We start from the raw sequence: 19107 nt of genomic DNA, 5'->3' as shown, positions 1-19107 counted from the left end.
TGGGTTGCCCTCAGGGTCACTGACCCGCGTCCCTGTCATAGTTGTCTACCAAGACCCTCTGATCAGCCCAATCCATCAGCCCGCCATGAGATCACATCAGGAGCTCATGCCTGCTGGGCTGGCTCTCATCCACTGTTTAGCAGTTGATCCTTGACCCTGTTTTGTTGCTCCTAGTTTGTGATTCATTTAGCGTCGAATGTCTCTGAGCAGTATCGGTGGTGCCCCCCTGTTTCAGCTGACAAACAGCTCGCTCTGTGGCTCAGCCCTCACCCTTTGGAGCATGTGCACACCTGGTCGCAGCTGTGGAAAGCAAAGTCGCGCTTGCTGAGTGTTTGAGTTTGTGGTTTCCTGTCTGTAGTTACATACACACACACACAACCCATTTATCACATTTGATCAAGTGCCTCTCAGGTCACATGCCTCTCTGTTACTGGGATGGCTCCAGTACCTCTTGAAGATTTTCTGAAATACGCCCTGTAAGTCCAGAGAGCCGTCTCCTGGTGGCTTAGTTGACTTTTGAGGCGCGATGAACTCCAGATGACTGATGAGGTGCATGTTTATCCTGTGGGAGGACAGGTAAACGTAACCTTTACCTGAGCATCACTGTCTCTCTTCCTCTCAGTCCAGCTCCCTGCGTCCCCTCCCAATAGGACACTTCCTTCAGGAATATATCCCCCCTCCCCCCAAACCACGGAAGGAAAACTGTGTGAAATTAGCGATATTACAATTTTGGCTCGATCTGCATCGATCTGGCTCTCAGGTCTGCCCTGGAAACGGACTGATTGCAGTTATTGATTTTGATAACCAGGGCTGTTAGGACATACGGAGCGTCAGTCTGTCCAACAGGGCCAACAGCAGACAAGGACAAACACATCCATCGTCTAGTATCCCTCTCTCTTCCAGACGCTCCTCTCCTCACCCTCCCAGACGCTCCTCTCCCTCCCAGACGCTCCTCTCCTCACCCTCCCAGACGCTCCTCTCCTCACCCTCCCAGACGCTCCTCTCCCTCCCAGACGCTCCTCTCCTCACCCTCCCAGACGCTCCTCTCCTCACCCTCCCAGACGCTCCTCTCCTCACCCTCCCAGACGTTCCTCTCCCTCCCAGACGCTCCTCTCCCTCCCAGACGCTCCTCTCCTCATCCTCCCAGACGCTCCTCTCCTCATCCTCCCAGACGCTCCTCTCCTCACCCTCCCAGACGCTCCTCTCCCTCCCAGACGCTCCTCACCCTCCCAGACGCTCCTCACCCTCCCAGACGCTCCTCACCCTCCCAGACGCTCCTCACCCTCCCAGACGCTCGTCACCCTCCCAGACGCTCCTCACCCTCCCAGACGCTCCTCACCCTCCCAGACGCTCCTCACCCTCCCAGACGCTCCTCTCCTCACCCTCTCAGACGCTCCTCTCCTCACCCTCCCAGACGCTCCTCTCCTCACCCTCCCAGACGCTCCTCTCCCTCCCAGACGCTCCTCTCCCTCCCAGACGCTCCTCTCCTCACCCTCCCAGACGCTCCTCTCCTCACCCTCCCAGACGCTCCTCTCCTCACCCTCCCAGACGCTCCTCTCCTCACCCTCCCAGACGTTCCTCTCCCTCCCAGACGCTCCTCTCCCTCCCAGACGCTCCTCTCCTCATCCTCCCAGACGCTCCTCTCCTCATCCTCCCAGACGCTCCTCTCCTCACCCTCCCAGACGCTCCTCTCCCTCCCAGACGCTCCTCTCCCTCCCAGACGCTCCTCACCCTCCCAGACGCTCCTCACCCTCCCAGACGCTCCTCACCCTCCCAGACGCTCCTCACCCTCCCAGACGCTCCTCACCCTCCCAGACGCTCCTCACCCTCCCAGACGCTCCTCACCCTCCCAGACGCTCCTCACCCTCCCAGACGCTCCTCACCCTCCCAGACGCTCCTCTCCTCACCCTCTCAGACGCTCCTCTCCTCACCCTCCCAGACGCTCCTCTCCTCACCCTCCCAGACGCTCCTCTCCTCACCCTCCCAGACGCTCCTCTCCCTCCTAGACGCTCCTCTCCCTCCTAGACGCTCCTCTCCCTCCTAGACGCTCCTCTCCTCATCCTCCCAGACGCTCCTCTCCTCATCCTCCCAGACGCTCCTCTCCTCACCCTCCCAGACGCTCCTCTCCCTCCCAGACGCTCCTCACCCTCCCAGACGCTCCTCACCCTCCCAGACGCTCCTCACCCTCCCAGACGCTCCTCACCCTCCCAGACGCTCCTCTCCCTCCCAGACGCTTCTCTCCTCGCGCTCCTCTGTCCGGGGGTGCTGGGTAAGCGGAACCACTGAGCGGGTGTTCCCGGGCAGAAGGTTTGACACGCCCGATACCTTCCGCTCCGGAATGGACAGCCGTTACCATGGAGACGTGTTAGTCATGTCTGTGTGTCGTGTCACGTTTCCCCAGGGGGCCTACTAATACAAAATAGTAGGACGTCCTGTAGAGCGCACACACACACTTGTACAACTACGCACACACACACACACACACCACTCTAACACTATCTTTCTCTCACACACACAATATTGATCATTGTGAAGGGGGCCGGGGGCCTTGCAACCCCCATCACACACACACACACATTCTGTCATCCTCTGAGAGACCAGAACAGCTTTAAACAGGATATCGCTAGTCGTTATAGAGCCTGGGGTCTTTCTTTCCTCCATCCTTCCCCATCTCCCTTCCCTTCATCACCCCAGCCTGTCTTGAGTGCTCGTGTAGGTGAACCACCACACTCACATCCTCTGGCCTGCTTTGACTTCTGAGGAATTAGATAAACCTGTCGAATCTGCCCCCTGCGTCTCAATCAAAACTCTAGAAAGTTCTGTCCACAGGCCACTCTCAAGTTCTGAAGTTAAGATGCAGGACTATAAAACAAGAACTGTGAAGTCGTTGTGCTTCCCAGGTTCATCCTTCCTGATGAGGGTGAGCTGCCCTCCCGATGAGGGTGAGCTGCCCTCCTGATGAGGGGTGAGCTGCCCTCCCGATGAGGGTGAGCTGCCCTCCTGATGAGGGTGAGCTGCCCTCCTGATGAGGGGTGAGCTGCCCTCCTGATGAGGGTGAGCTGCCCTCCCGATGAGGGTGAGATGCCCTCCCGATGAGGGTGAGCTGCCCTCCCGATGAGGGTGAGCTGCCCTCCTGATGAGGGTGAGCTGCCCTCCTGATGAGGGTGAGCTGCCCTCCTGATGAGGGTGGGCTGCCGTCCTGATGAGGGTGGGCTGCCCTCCTGATGAGGGTGATCTGCCCTCCTGATGAGGGGGGGGCTGCCCTCTTGATGAGGGTGAGCTGCCCTCCTGATGAGTGTGAGCTGCCCTCCTGATGAGGGTGAGCTGCCCTCCTGATGAGGGTGAGCTGCCCTCCCGATGAGGGTGAGCTGCCCTCCCGATGAGGGTGAGCTGCCCTCCTGATGAGGGGTGAGCTGCCCTCCTGATGTTGTGGGTCCTGGAGGACTTCTTGGAAGGCTTCATCAACTCCAGTATTGACTCTCTGTCCCTGTCTCTCTCTCTGTCTCTCTCTCTATTCCTGTATATGTTATTCTGGCTCTGTTTCCATCTCCTTTTAAAGCAGTGCTAGTCAGAAGCTAATAAATACTTCATGGCCAAGTCTTTGTACAGCATGTTTCCCAACAGATTGTTATACTATCCTCCTTCCTCTCAACAACCCCCCCCGCCGCTCTCCTATTCTGCTCATTTCTGTCTCCCTACTCTCCTCTCCTTCCCCCCTTCTCTTCAGCTCGTCTCCCCTTCCAGATCTTCCATCAATCCTGTTCTAGTGCATCATCCTCTCTCGCTCCCTCCCTCCCTCTCTCTTCCTTTCTCTCTCCCTCTCATTGGCTGTCTCTCAACAGGAAGTTCACAAGTGAGGAACAGGACATGGGCTCTCTCTCTCCTTGTGCCCCAGAACAGCTACAGCTTCTCTGCTGTCCCTGCCATGATAATAAAAAGCAGGCTGTTGGATCCAGAGCTGTCTAATTGGACACTTTGGCGTTTGTGTACGTAGGGGCCCAGTTACCATCTACGCTTTTCATTCAGCCCGGGTCACCAGGAAGCCTCTTACTTCTCTCTCTCTCCTCCCAGAATTCCCCCTGGGTGCAGAGACCATGTTTTTGATCTTGTTTTTATTTTAAAAAAAGAAAACGTGCTCTATGGGATGATATCGTTTGAATCTTTTTGTTGTATGCATGTGTGGTGATGGGGAGGGAGGGGGGGGGGAGATAAAGTATTTCCAGGTAATGACGGTGAATTGTCTTATTTTGTGTGACCTGAGCAGCCCTCACTGCAGGAGGGGGGTCCCCTCCTGAACCCTGGATGGACATCGGCCCTCCCACTGTGGGTGTGTTGAAGTGTGTGTGCCGTGGTTGTGATGGGAGCGTTAATAGCCAGGCGTTGTCCTCTCAAAGCCTTCTGTGATCTGAGGGATGCCGCAGAGAGAGAGGAGGTGGAGATGTTGGGTAGTTGTGGAGAGAGACACTGCAGTTCTGCCAGGGAACTGGAAATAGAATCTGAAGATCAGAACAGGCAGAGGTGTGTGTGTGTGTGTGTGTGTGTGTGTGTGTGTGTGTGTGTGTGTGTGTGTGTGTGTGTGTGTGTGTGTGTGTGTGTGTGTGTGTGTGTGTGAAATGGGCGCGCACACCCTCTGTGAGGTTTAGGAGAAGGTGAACAGTTGAGTGGGAGGATTTGAGTTCAGGACAGTTGGGTTTGATCACACAAACCTAGAGAGAGAACCTGTTTGTGTGCTTAGAACCAGCTCCCTTTTCCAAACTGTGTGTGTGTGTGTGTGGTGGGCAGCTCTGGAGTGCCTGTCTGTTTCTCCCTGTCAGTATGAGGTGAAGCTATAAAATGTTTATGAAAGAGACTGTGCGACACACACACATGCAAACACACACTTGTCCCTCCAACATTTATCGCTGCGCTAGGTGTTTTTCTAGGCCGACTTTGAGGCTGACCCCTCACCCTGAACCAGGACGCTCCAGGCTTTAAAACCCAGAGTGCTGTGCTGTTCAGCAGCCAGAAGCTGTCTTTAAACCCTGACCGAGGACTGCTGGACACTTTTATGTTGCTTGTTTTCTTGCCATGTAACTGTTTTAGAGACTTATGATTACCTCAGAGAAACAGGGAGAAGCACAGTTCTGTGTGTGCGTGTGCATGCAAGCCTGGACACAACAGATTTACCTCTTTGGTATCACTTACACTCTCCCTTAATGTTTTTCCAGTCCCACTTCTTGGCCTCTGGTAACAGCAGAGTAGCTGGCACACATGCCCAGCCCCGCCTGGAGGAGAGAGCTGGCGTGGAGGGGGTGAGGGTGGTGGTGAGGGGCTAGGCCCTCTCCTCTTGCACCAGAGGACCATCTAATGTGTTCCTGTCTTCATGTTTCCCTGCTGACCTGGCTGAACCCTCTCTGGTGTCTTATCGATGAGCACCCAGGGAGCAGAGCTTTATTTGTCCTCCGGTTACGAGAGAGAGAGAGCGTCCAAGCAGCAAGGAGCGCCAGTCTTTTAAGGACACTTCCTCTTTTTCTCTGCTTATTATTTCCTGTTTCTTCTTCTTCTCTAACTTGCCGGGCCGCCCTCCCTCCCACAGGCCAGCTGAAGCCCTGACCCACTTTGACTATTTTTCGGCTCAAATCACCACACGCACGCACACACTCTTTTAATTACAGGCCCCATTAACAAGCTATTTACATCCGCAGCAGAACCATGCCATTAGGAGATCAATGCCTGACCATCTAGTTCTTTCTTCTCTTTTTGAAGGTAATCTATATTTATAGATCGGCCCTCGAACGAAAGGACGCTTCGATCTTCAGCCCTGAGTGGCAGGGTAAACTCAATCTGGGGTCTTTCTGTATTTATGGTTTTTGATTGGTCCCTGCGGGGGGTCAAAGCATCACATTTCTACCTCCCAGAGTTGTAAAGGATGAGTCTGGAATACTTCCTGGTGCGCATGACCTGGTCACATGACTGGACCAGGAAATAACTTGTCCTTGTATAGTAGAGCAGGGATCCTTCCTCCAGGTTCTTACTGTTTCTTGTGTCCTCTCTAGGGGGGCGGGGCAGGTCGAAAAGCTCCTCTGATTGGTCGGCAGCCTCTCGGCCTGTAATGTTGTGTGTCTATTCCGTTCGGTCCCGCCCCCCCTTCCTTAGCCCTGTCATCACGGCTATTATCAGCTTTTACTGCTTATTACTGACCGCCTTCAAGGTGTCAGCTGGGGGGGGGGGTGGTCTACCCTAACCGTGTGTGTGTGAGTGTGTGTGTGTGTGTGTTAGAGAGAGTGATTCAACCCCCTGGCTGCAGTCTGTGATGCCCAGAGCGAGGATGTGAGCCGCCCCAGTCTGTTTGACTCATAGTCATCTTTCTCCCCCTCTGGCATTAAATCTTTTATTTTGATTTTATTATTCTCCCGAGTAAGCTGTGATTAAGAGACACACACACAGAGAGAGAGAGAGAGAGAGAGAGAGAGAGAGAGAGAGAGATGTCGTCCTCTGCTCAGAGACTAGTGTGTGCTCCGTCGCCCTCACAGCTGTGCTGTCAACAAACGTACAAGCAGTGCTAACAAAACACTGCCAGCTCTGTAGCGCGCACACACACACACACACACACACACTGCTGCAGAGGCAATTTCCCTTTCAGAACACAGAGCTGTCATGGCAGCTACTCTCCCTGTCACGCAAACCTGCAGCTAATATTTACCATAGTCCACAGGTCTCTGTGTTCAGTTCCACTGCTCGTCCACACACACCCCACTGGCGTAGTCTGACTGTTTCACAACACAGACAAACTTACAATCACCAAACTGTGTATTTGGGAAGGTTTCTGGATGTGTGTGTGTGTGTGTGACGGAGGGAGGGAGGGTGGGGTAGACAGGAGAACAGTACAGTTGTAGCTGGATGTTGAAGACGAGAAGGATACGTCTTGGGTTAGCCTGCAGGTGTGGTGCCTTCTGGCTCTGTTCGTCCAGTGATGAAATCCAGTCATTGATGCAGGTGTGTTTCACAAGTGTGTTTCACAAGTGTGTTTCACAGGTGTGTTTCACAGGTGTGTTTCACAGGTAACACTGCATAAAGGAGGGCACATTTGCATTACAATGTTTCAAACATGATCTATTTCTGTTTCAGCAGCTGAATGACATGGTTCAGCGCTAGCAATTTCTCTCCCATTTGCTCTATCCCTCTCCCTCTCTCTTCCTTTTCCCTCCCCCTCTTTTTCTCTTTTCCCTCCCTCCCTCCCTCTCCCTCTCTCCCTCTCCCTCTCCCTCTCCCTCTCCCTCTCCCTCTCCCTCTCCCTCTCCCTCTCCCTCTCCCTCTCCCTCTCCCTCTCTCTCTCTCTCTCTCTCTCCCTCTCCCTCTCCCTCTCCCTCTCCCTCTCCCTCTCCCTCTCCCTCTCCCTCTCCCTCTCTCTCTCTCTCTCTCTCTCTCTCTCTCTCTCTCTCTCTCTCTCTCTCTCTCTCTCTCTCTCTCTCTCTCTCTCTCTCTCTCTCTCCCCCTCTCTCTCTCCCCCTCTCTCTCTCCCCCTCTCTCTCTCCCCCTCTCTCTCTCCCCCTCTCTCTCTCCCCCTCTCTCTCTCCCCCTCTCTCTCTCCCCCTCTCTCTCTCCCCCTCTCTCTCTCCCTCTCCCTCTCACCTTCTCAGACTGGCGCTTAAGATCACTCATTGCTTTGAGCATGTTAATCCCCTGCCCCAAACACACACACATACACACACAAAACACACACAAAACACACACACGCCTTCATCCCTCCTTCAATCTTCTCCAGGGCTCAGTTTGATAAATGGCTAATTCCAGTGGATGAGCACAGGGCTTGAGTGTGTCTCCCGAAGAGGGGGGTGAGAGAGCGAGTGGGGGGGTAACGGGGCGTGGGGGATACAAGTGATATCAGAGCAGGTGAGGGGGTGGAGAGGGGGAAAATGACTGATGCCGTTTACCCACCGCACACACACACACACACACACACACACAGGCCTGTCCTTCGAGAAGACCCAGGCACATGTCAGCCATTATAATTTACACTGTTGTGTGTCTCTACACGCACACACACACACACACACACACACGGTGACTGAGTGTCTGCTGCAGAAGGAGCTGGTGGGATGTTTGCAGCCAGGGAGTCAGAGGCAGCTGGAACACAGAACACCTCGTCTTAATACACCCAGACCAACATTCACCCGTGGTGTCTCTGCTGGACCCTTCAACCACACACTCACGCACGCTGTCTTACCTTTATGAACCCTCACAGACCCCTACCCCCCCCTGTGATTGACAGCGTCAGACGTGAGGGCCGTGTTCGCTGGTGTCCGACAGCCCGGCCCTCTGCCCTCTCCTCGGGTGTTTTACAACCCTGCCTCCTCCTGACCGCAGAGAGAGAGCGTACGTTTATATGGCCATGCCCGGCCCGCCATACTGTAATGGGACAGTGTTGTAAAAGCCAGATTTAGTGTGTGAGAGAGAGAGAGATCCAGAGACGGGTGATTGAAGACACAAAGACAGGATGTATGTGTTGCTGTGTCTCCCTGTCAGAAGAAACAAACCGGCATGAAGCTGCTTGGTGTGTGTGTGTGTACAAGTCAGGGTGTGTGTGTACAAGTCAGGGTGTGTGTGTACAAGTCAGGGTGTGTGTGTACAAGTCAGGGTGTGTGTGTGTGTCCTGCTCTGGGTCAGATGTTTGGCTCTGTGCTGACACCTCGTCCATCCAGTCCTCTCTGGAGCTGAGGACATAAGATCCACCATGCTTTAGAGGACCTTCAGACAGCTCTCCTCACTAGACACAAACGACATTTGGATGCGTGTGAGTGAGACTGTGTGTGTGTGTCTTCTCCCACACCGCCGTGACAATCCCAGCGTTTATGAGATTACCGGAGCCCATTTGTGTTCCGCTGGGAGCCATCTTGGCTCCGAGGACGGTGTCCGCTGGGAACCATCTGGGCTCCACTCAGAGCAGTTTCACTCTGCCCCCCCTCTGGCCTCGGTTCCCTCTGCCCTCGCCCCAGCTCCTCCCCCTCCCTCTACCAGCACTGTGAGGCAGTTTACTTTGAACCAGAGGGAGACTGAAAGTCCTTGTCACCCCCCCTCCCCCTCTCCCTCCCCCTCAGATGAATCCGGGGACCCACAGGGGTGTGAGTTTATTGTGTTACCTCACACAGAGACAGGGGAAAGGGGGGAGAACGAGAGAGGGATGTGGAGGGGGGAGGCAGGTGTTGTGGTATAGGGGAGGTCTGTTTCAGGGAGAGGGACAGAGGAGAGGGCCCCTCCAGTAGGCAATGGGCCACATTATCACCTCAGCCAGGGGCCCTTGAGTGGCCCTGGAAACAACAACTCCCAGCATGCATCAGTAGCAGCAGGCTCACATGGTCGCAGTAGGCAGGGAGTGCTTACACATTCACAACACAGTAAAACCCAGCCCGGTCATGGTGATGGAGGGGGAAGATCAGCAGGTTATCCTGACCCAGGTTATGCTGGGTGTGTGTGCAGCAGGTTATGCTGGGTGTGTGTGCAGCAGGTTATGCTGGGTGTGTGTGGGCAAGTGTGTGTGTTCTGTGCGTGTTTCTCTTGCCCATCATGACTGTTGGGATATGAACGTCTCCTTCAGCTGTGTGTTCCCAGTGCTGTTCTGTTTAGGAACGTTTTCAAATGGCAAGCACACACCCCCCCGTCCCCCCGTCCCACGTCCCACGTGCCCCATAGCAACCAAAGCTGTCCACAGCAACGGCTGTTTTAATGAAGCAACCTCATTTGTATCTCGGATGGAAGGAAATTGTGTGTCCATCCTGGCTTCCTTTGATTACTCTTACTTTCTCTTGCACGCACGCACACACACTCTAATCTTTCAACTTGTCTCAGAATGCACCTTGTGTGTACACAGGATCTCATGAGCGATCCTGTGATGGCTCTTTCCTCTCTTCCTCTCCTCTTTTCCTCTCCTCTCTTCTTTGTCCCCCTCCTAACAGCGGAGGTGTTTTTTCTTAGTCAGTGGCTGTGAGGAAGCCTTGTCCCCTCACGCCAGGGTGAAGCTGTTAGACGATGCTTCCTCTGGTCTTGGCTGAAGATCGTTGAATTGGTGTACGAGTGATTAGAAAAGCTTTCTGAGACTGTAAATGAGTATTAGAGAAAGCAACAAGCTGCCGTCACCAGTGTTACAACCCTGACAGGAGGACATACAGAGACACCTTTATATTCATTTTCTATATTCGGATGGCTTGTGTGTAATTATACTTCTGAACAAGCTGCATGGTTAGTGCCTGTTCTCCATTTCCAGATGTGGACCAGTATATTTATATTATGCTGTAGGTGTTGGCTGAATGGATGCATCGCTTCAACTGCCACGAGGGAGTGTATTTTTTGAGGCTTTCCAAACTTTTTACAAAACCTTTTTTCTAAAATATTTTTTCAACATTTGAAAACAACAAATCGTAACTATTTTTTCATACACAGCACAAGACAAATAGGTTTTTTATAAACATTTTATTTTTATTTTGTATAATTTCAAGCTTTCAAAAAAGAGAGAGGAGGAGAGGAACAGAAAGCGTGAAGCAGAGTACAAAGAATAGTGAATGACAGCAGACTAATCATGCAGCCTTCTGATTCCATATTGTTTCTTTTTTTCCATGAACGCATGGGAATGCTTGTTGACAAGATCAGTATGAAGGCCCCCAGTGAGAAGTGATGGATAGTAGACTGCAGAATAGAGTAGAAAACAGTAGAATAGCGGCTGTATAACTGTGTTCAGCTCTCTGGTCTGCAGCTCTCTGGTCTGCAGCTCTCTGGTCTGCAGCCCTCTGATCTGCACCCCTCTGGTCTGCAGCCCTCTGGTCTGCAGCCCTCTGTCTACTGCGGTCTCAAGTAGCTTTAGCTTCTCAGCCAAGTTTGACATCCAGCCTCAGGAGCTAACATGGCTAACATATTTGAATACTTCCTGGTTCTTGTTAACTGTCAGTTAGCCAGTTGTTGTTATTTCCTGGTTCTAGTTAGCTAGCTTAAAAGTCCAGTCCGATCTTGCCTATCACCAGAACAGTAATACATTTGCGCGTAGCTCAAGTCCACTACTGACGAGCACTAGCTCCAGCGGATATCAGGTTGTGCCTGGAGCTAATTTAGAGTTCTCTTGTTAACCCCCTCCCCTGCTTGGCATTTGAGTGCTTAGAGGTCCAGTGTGTCTCTAATAGCATGGTTACGTAACTCCACGGCACTTAAGTGGGGGAGGAGGGTGTGTGTTGGGATTGAGGGAGTGATGGGAGGAGGGGGAAAGAGACTTGAAGCTTGTTGTGATGGAGGGAGTTGTTCTCTCCTGTGTTCAGCCAGCAGCTGACCATGGTCACACCTGGATGGAGACAAGGGGAACTAGAGCACAGCTGTCTTAGGAGGACTGGGGAGTGTTGATTACATGGCATCAGTAACTAACCAGTAGTTCTGATAGGCAAGGAAACCCACCATAACGTTGTATTAGTTTGTGTCGACTTCTCAACCTGGTTAGACCTGGCTAGACCTGGTTAGACCTGGCTAGACCTGGCTAGACCTGACTAGACCTGACTAGACCTGACTAGACCTGGTTAGACCTGACTAGACCTGACTAGACCTGGATAGACCTGGTTAGACCTGACTAGACCTGGCTAGACCTGGCTAGACCTGGCTAGACCTGGTTAGACCTGACTAGACCTGGGTAGACCTGGTTAAACCTGGCTAGACCTGGTTAGACCTGGCTCAACCTAGCTTTAAAACAGACGGAAAGAAGAAGGGGGCTTCTCTGTGCTTGTCCCATTATGCAGTTTGTCATTATTGTGTTTAATAAAAGTGCAGATTATATGCTCATTAAAAAAGCTTTTTACTTTGACTGGAGAAGAAGAAAAAAATAATGCAGAGCTCCTTCACAAAGTCATTCCCATCAGATTTCCCAGGGGGCCATAGTGCTAAGCAGCGAGTGTCTTAATCGCTTGACTTCTCAAGTATCTCCTCACCCCCCTCTTACACATACTCTTGTCAGAGGAGGTAACTTTTTTTTTTTTTTTAAGACTATTGTTTTTTTTTTTTTTTTTGTCTCCTTCACTTATGAAGCAAAATGTAATGAATAGATAATTAGTCTGAATAGGCAGATTTTGGTTATTGTCTGTAAAGGTAAATGTTGTCTAACAGTAGCTCTTGGTCAGCAGGGTTAGTATTTGATGAGTCCTTTCTCAACCCCTGGGCAAGGCAATTTGGCTCCGCTAATTGCATATTATTTAAGAAGTGTGCTTAACCGCTGTCTCAAAATATTTGGTATCTTAAACTCCGAAGACACAAAAGATGTGAGTGAATTAAATTTTGAGGCATTTTTTTGTATTGTAATTTCCACAGGGCAGAGATCGTGAAGTAGAATTGTCTGTTGATGGCGGTCACACCACACACACACACACACACACACACACACCTCACACACACCCCACGTCATGATCCCACTGACAGTCGTATTCCTTCCCCTCCTCCAGGTTGGGTGTGCTTCCTCTCTTAGAGCCCACCCATCATCTCCTATCATTCTGTTCAGTGGTGCTATAACAAGAGCAGCTCTGAGACTCTGTAATCCATCAGCCTCTCTCTGGCGGGGCCAAGTCCACAGCTTTTAATTGAGAATGTCAGACTAAAGTTAGCCACGACCGGATCGCCCCTGCCTGGGTGTAATTGTCCGCAAAAAGATGAGAGTGCTGGCGGCTGGGATCAGGAGAGAGGGAGAGGGAGAAGGAGGGAGGGAGGGAGGGAGGGGGTGTGTGTAAGTGTGAGAGAGTGTATGTGAGTGTGAGAGAGAGAGAGAGAGAGAGAGAGAGAGTGTGTTTGAGCTGCCAATCGATAGAGAGCTCAGGGGCCTCCAATGATCTGTCTAAGGACAGAGGAGCGAAAGAAGGAGAGAGAGTGATAGAGACAAAGAGAGAGAGAGATCTTCCCTCCTTCTCACCCCCCCTGTTTGGTCTAATGGAATCTCAAACCTAATCCCTGATACAGTACATTAACTCTACCTCATTTCTTTATCTCCCTCCCTCCCTCCCTCTGCCCTTCTCCCTCCCCTCCTTTCTCCCTGCCAGGTGGAGGTGGAGGTGGAGAGCATGGACAAGGCAGGCAACTTCATCGGCTGGTTGCACATCGAGGGGGTGAACCTGTCTGTGTCTCTGGTGGAGAACGCCCTCTCTAAGGTCCACTTCACGGCGGAGCGCAGCTCCTACTACAAAACCCTGCTGTCTGGGGAGGAGGCAGCACGCAGCCGCAAGGAGAAGGTGAGGAGGGAGGGAGGGAGGGAGGGAGGGAGGGAGGGAGGGAGGGAGGGAGGGAGGGAGGGAGGGAGGGAGGGAGGGAGGGAGGGAGGGAGGGAGGGAGGGAGGGAGGGAGGGAGGGAGGGAGGGAGGGAGGGAGGGAGGGAGGGAGGGAGGGAGGTGAATGACAATACAACCCCTCTTGACTTGACTTCTGCAGGTCCTGCTATAGCAGAGCCAGGGACCTCACACAAAGGCTAGGTGGTTCAATGCTAACTTCCTACGCAGCCCTCCCATAAATAATACTAACAATACATCCAGTACTGTACAGACCACTCTCTCCCCCTCTCTGCCAGCTGTTAAGCAGCTGTTCTCAGGACATGATATAATAAGAGCTAGTTATAGCAGTCCTTTTCAAAGGGAAGAATCTCAACGGCTGTTTTAGCTGTCTGTCTTGTTCCAAGTCACCTTGTTTTTGTACGCGGTTTATTGACCCCCGAAGTTCCAGTGTCCTTGGCAGCGAGGGCTCAGAGAGGTGTGAGCGTGTGCTGTGCAATGGAGGATTGACGGGTGTATGGTTATCACCAAGCCTCTCCTCCTCTCCTCTGTCCTCCATGCTGGGTGATGGATGGAGTCCTCTCTCTCAGTGATCCCAATCTCTCTCCCTCTTCCTCCTGGCCCTTCCTCGCACCCTGCCAGATGAATGCAGGCTGTCTGCTTCTCTTGTCTGTGGTTTGGTTCTTTATTTTTTTTGCTCTCTCTCTTTCTCTCTCTCTCTCTTTCTCTCTCTCTCCGTCTCTTTCTTTCTGTCTCTCTTTCTCTCTCTCTGACTCTCTCTCTCTGACTCTCGCTCTGTCTCTCGCTCTCTCTGTCTCTTTCACCCCGTGGAAGATGGTGCTGCCACACTCATATCCGTATGATCTACTGCCCAACCCAAGCAGGGACTGTGTGCTGTCCCAAATCTATCACCGCAAAGCCAGCTCTCACTCCCCCCTTCACTCTCTCTCTTAATCCCTACTCCCCTCTCTCCCCCTTCTCTCTCTCTGTTGTCCGGCCCCTTAAGAGCAGACATCTGAACAGAGGTGCTCATGGTGAATCTGAGACTCTGCAGGTTCAGCTTCTCTCCCTAAAACACTGCCCACCCCCACACCTCACCCTTGGCGGAGGGCGGGCGGGCGGGCGGGGACTGACAGCCAGACTGGCTTCCTGTTGCGACCCGACCCAAGGAGAGAGCAGGGTTGGAAAGGGTCTGACAGGGAGTCCTTCTCTCTGTCTGTCTCCTGTCTGGAGCCCGGTGGTCCTGGAGAAGAGCCCAGGCAGGGCCAGAGCTACACACACACAAACACTCACACACACACACACACAAACACACACACTCACACACACACACACACACACAAGCACTCACACACACACACAAACACTCACAAACACACACACACTCACCTGCCTCTGGTAAGGGCCTGAGGGGCAGGGGAGTTTGGGTAGGTGTTTGAGGAGCTGCTGTTGCGCTTGTTTCTCAAACAAAAACTGCTGACCTCCAGTGACTGATGAGGATATGAGTTTTTGTGTGATGATACCTGTGGGATGGCAGTCATTACGGCCTAAATGAAAGCTTTCAAAGGTGTTCTTCTGCGCTTTATTGGATCAGCATATTAGATCGCGTAGCTCAGCATGTCTTTAAATGATACCTTAAACTGCAAAATAAGCCTCTACTTTGACCTCCTCTTGCATATTCTACATATGAAAAAGGTAGACAACAACACAATTATAATAATATATAAAAGCTTGCTTGACACAATCTTTGAATTTTATTTTATGTAAGCTCTTGAGATAGCGTTTGTGTGGAATATATGCACACAGTAAAAGGGCATTATCTTTAACGATTAAGTTGGCTTTCCTCCTAAACACACACAAGATTTAGCCAGTGGCTTGAGAACACAAAGGGCACATTAACTTAGCTCTGTGTTGTTTTAAGAAAGCGCTCATTAACTTAGCTCTGTGTTGTTTTAAGAAAGCGCTCATGGTTTCAGTGGAATGTGGGACTGATTTTAATTATTTTCCTATTTGTTTGCTGAAAGCATTCCTGTGTAGTGGGCCTCTCTGGAGGGTGAGGGTGGGTTGAAGGAGAGATTGTGATTCCAGCTTACGATGTATCTTCGTAAACAAAGCCTCTTGAAATGACACAGCCTTTACTGTAAGTGTCATCGCAATTTATTCATTCACTACTGTTTTTTTGGCACCAAGAAAAACCAGCTCTAAGCAGAATGGAGGAGTGACTTTATTTTTTGAGTTTGATGTTTTAGCTTTCGGCCTGTGTATATACTTTTTTCATTTCTGGAGTGGGAGCCGAGTGCTAAGGAGCCCCACAAGGGACCATTTTCAGAAGCGTAAGTAAGACAAAACTGAGTGTGTTATCAAAAACTTATAATTAAAGGATAAAGGGAAGAAAAAAATCTATTAAACTTAACTAAAGGCATTTAGTTTTGCCATTGCGAAGCAAGTCGATGCGACTTCCATCCTGTGTCACCTTCCATTTGATTCCTGTGACTGTTAACGTTCACGGTGTCTCCTCGGCGTCTCCTCGGCGTCTCCTCGGCGTCTCCTCGGCGTCTGCTCGGTGTCTGCTCGGGCCGGCGGATAAGGCTGTGAGCGGGGAGATGCACCAGGCTGGTAATTGGAGCATTCTAATTATGAAGTAAATCAAGAATCAGTCCTCGATATTAAACAGAGTCAGCTTTCTGTTGAGCCAGGGGTTTTTGTGCTGTAATTACCGAGCCTTGAAGGAGATTAGCTCCCTGAGATGGCCCTCAGAGAGAGGAGGAGGAGGGGGGGGGAGGCGACCCCCATGGAAGATATTGCAATCCCTTACATCTTGGTATCTCCCCCCGCCCTCAAGCTCTCTTTCAAGACCAATCCCCCTTGTGTTTCCTCCCCCTGTTTTCCCTTGTTCTCCCCCTACCTCCCTCCTCTCCCCCCCTGCCTCACTCCAATAATCAGCCCAGAATCCCTCTCATTAACGGGATTAACGAGTGCCCTGTGTCACGTCCTTGTTACCCAGAACCACCTTGCCCCCTATTTTGATGTCAGAAAAGGGTGCGTGTGGCTGTTGGGGGTGACTAAAGCACAGACATTACTGGTGACCTTTAAGAACAGCGGAACGACGTGGATGTGAATGCAACGTCCGGACCTGAGTCTCGTCTCTCAGCCGTCCATCAAGGCGCCTCTGGGACGCAGCCTGCCCCTGCTGCAGCCTGCCCCTGCTGCAGCCTGCCCCTGCTGCAGCCTGCCCCTGCTGCAGCCTGCCCCTGCTGCAGCCTGCCCCTGCTGCAGCCTGCCCCTGCTGCAGCCTGCCCCTGCTGCAGCCTGCCCCTGCTGCAGCCTGCCCCTGCTGCAGCCTGCCCCTGCTGCAGCCTGCCCCTGCTGCAGCCTGGTTTCCTGGCCTCTTCTGGGCTCCTTCCAGGGAAGTTGTCTTGACTCTTATTGTTTGTCCCAGAACCCTGAGTAGAGGAACCGCACACACGGTCTCAATGGCTCTGGGTGTTTATGTGGAATCTCAAGGAAAACACCGACACCGCTCATAAGCGCTTGACAAGCTTCGTAAGCGTTTAACGCTTTTTCCCAGAACGCTGCAGTTTACCACGCCAACCAACTCTGATTCACACAGAGTGGAGCCAGACTGCGTCACAAGCTGAAAACATCTCAACATGTAATCAACCCCCCTTCATATCCTCTATATACCTCATGTCAATGACTTATTTGTACAAGTGTTTGCAAAAAAGGACTCCCATTCCACCGAAGACCTCCCCATTGCCCAATCTGCACAAAATCTTAGCCACAGTCAGCACATTACACACCTGGCTAGACAGACGCAAGCTGGGAATGAATCAAGACGATTGGGGTTTTAGAGAAGCTAATAAGGCTGTGTTTTCCCCAGGAGCGCTGCCTCGTGGAGACCCACCTCCAGTGGACTGGATTCAATCCCTGGGATTAGCCTCCACGGGGTTCCTCCTCCCCTCCCTGCGTCATCAGGAGCACAACCCAACTTCCTCCCCCGCGCTGCCCCCCGCGCTGCCCCCAACGCTGCCCCCCGCGCTGCCCCCCACGCTGCCCCCCGCGCTGCCTCTATCAGCAGCCATTCATATTTAATGGGTTGGAAGACGTCAGAAATGTGAACGAGATGGCACGTTGCGTAATCCCGTTTTTAGACCTGCGTGTGAAAGCTTCGCCAAGTGGTCAATTGCAGGGGCAGTTCTGGGGACAAGGGGGGCCAGTGCCCCTGTGACAAGCATGAGACAAAAATCCCCCCTAAATATAGTCTGAATAATAACGAGCGTGATCTTTTGCCTGTTAATGTCTGCAATGCAGTGAATGAAAACTGACAACGATCATGTTTAATGCAGCTGGCCCCCTCTAATAGTACAAGTGGCCCCCCGCTTGGCCCCCGCAGTTGAGATGGTGTAGAACCTCCACTGAGGGAATATACAGCAACACAGCAGCAGCCATGTGACCTTGTAACTTCCGAGACTCTGGCAGGACCTCCCTCAGGTTGAAGCTGTTCAAACTCCTTGAATGTTGCAATCTATTTTCTTTTCTCTCTTCATTTCCCTCGCTCTACCTCTGTCTGTCTCCGAGGCGGGCCCTTTCGCAATCACCATGGAGATGTAATAAGAGCCTTGGATTATTATTAAACCTCCTCATCTGGAGTCTTTTGAAGTGAAATTATCAAGGAATTGGAGAGCCGATCTGAAACATTCAGGTGCCCTCGCTCTAATTTAGCCCTCTCATAACCAAATCCCTCTCTTGCCTCTGCAAATCACTCATTTAAGGAGGTCTGATTTAGGTCGTCTTTCTCATGGAAGAGCCCAGTGTGGTGACACACTTAAGACGTTAATCTCTCTTAAACAAATAGCATTAGGTAAAGAAGCGAAACTTGACAACGTTGAACTGGGCCAGTGAGTGATTATATGTATATTACCATTCCGGTCACTGTTGCCATCTAATTGAACACATGGAGGCCAGCTGGAGTCAGACAAGAACCGTGTCTATGACAAGGTGAATCAGAGAAGAAGATATCTAATGAGGACACCCCAGCCTTGTCTCCAAGAGCCTTGTCCGACAGGCTGAGAGAGGAGAGGGCTGGCCCTGGACAAACCAGCCTGGACAGAGAGGCCTGTCCGACAGGCTGAGAGAGGAGAGGGCTGGCCCTGGACAAACCAGCCTGGACAGAGAGGCCTGTCCGACAGGCTGAGAGAGGAGAGGGCTGGCCCTGGACAAACCAGCCTGGACAGAGAGGCATGTCCGACAGGCTGAGAGAGGAGAGGGCTGGCCCTGGACAAACCAGCCTGGACAGAGAGGCCTGTCCGACAGGCTGAGAGAGGAGAGGGCTGGCCCTGGACAAACCAGCCCGGACAGAGGCCTGGCTGAAATGCCAAGATTGCTCTGAAGACCAGAGATGATTAATATTCTCGTGGGATGGCAGAAGTGTGGTTGTATTCTGCCCGTGTCTGGCTTGTCTGCTCCGTTTGATTCACCTCTCTGTGGACCAGTCTGGGGTTTTTCCCTTCTTCCAAGCTCTGGTTTATAAAAGTGTAGGTATATGGAGGCTTCATTGACCTTTTTGATGATTGCATCAACTCGACAGCAATGATCGCCAGCATTTCCCAAAAGTCCTGGGTCTCCATTAGCATTTCAGTCGGCCCTTTTCGTTTCCACATTTAAACAAATTGCGTTTTGGAGTTTGAAATTCAGTGTGTCTGTAGGGGAGGGAGGGAGGGAGGGAGGGAGGGAGGGAGGGAGGGAGGGAGGGCGGGCGGGCGGGAGGGATCAGTGTACTTCAGTGTGGTTTAGTCCTCCTGTCTGACCCTGCGTCTCCTGGAGTCGAGTGCTTCCTGGATCTGAATCAAAACAA

The 19107-nt window shown here is 52.0% G+C and overlaps 1 protein-coding gene across 1 annotated transcript in view; it reads left to right on the top strand.

Annotated features, from left to right (window-relative positions):
* The window catches only part of snd1 (staphylococcal nuclease and tudor domain containing 1), a 145377-nt gene that overhangs the window by 83491 nt on the left and 42779 nt on the right, over positions 1 to 19107 (top strand). The window contains exon 17 of the mRNA XM_084701824.1: positions 13032 to 13220. Coding sequence (XP_084557950.1) covers positions 13032 to 13220 — 189 coding nt within the window. The remainder of the gene's footprint in view (positions 1 to 13031; positions 13221 to 19107) is intronic.

This window comes from Hypomesus nipponensis, chromosome 7, assembly GCF_054491055.1.
Source record: "Hypomesus nipponensis isolate SF chromosome 7, ASM5449105v1, whole genome shotgun sequence".
NCBI classification, from domain to species: Eukaryota; Metazoa; Chordata; class Actinopteri; order Osmeriformes; family Osmeridae; genus Hypomesus; species Hypomesus nipponensis.
This window is presented reverse-complemented; position numbering and strand designations above follow the sequence as displayed.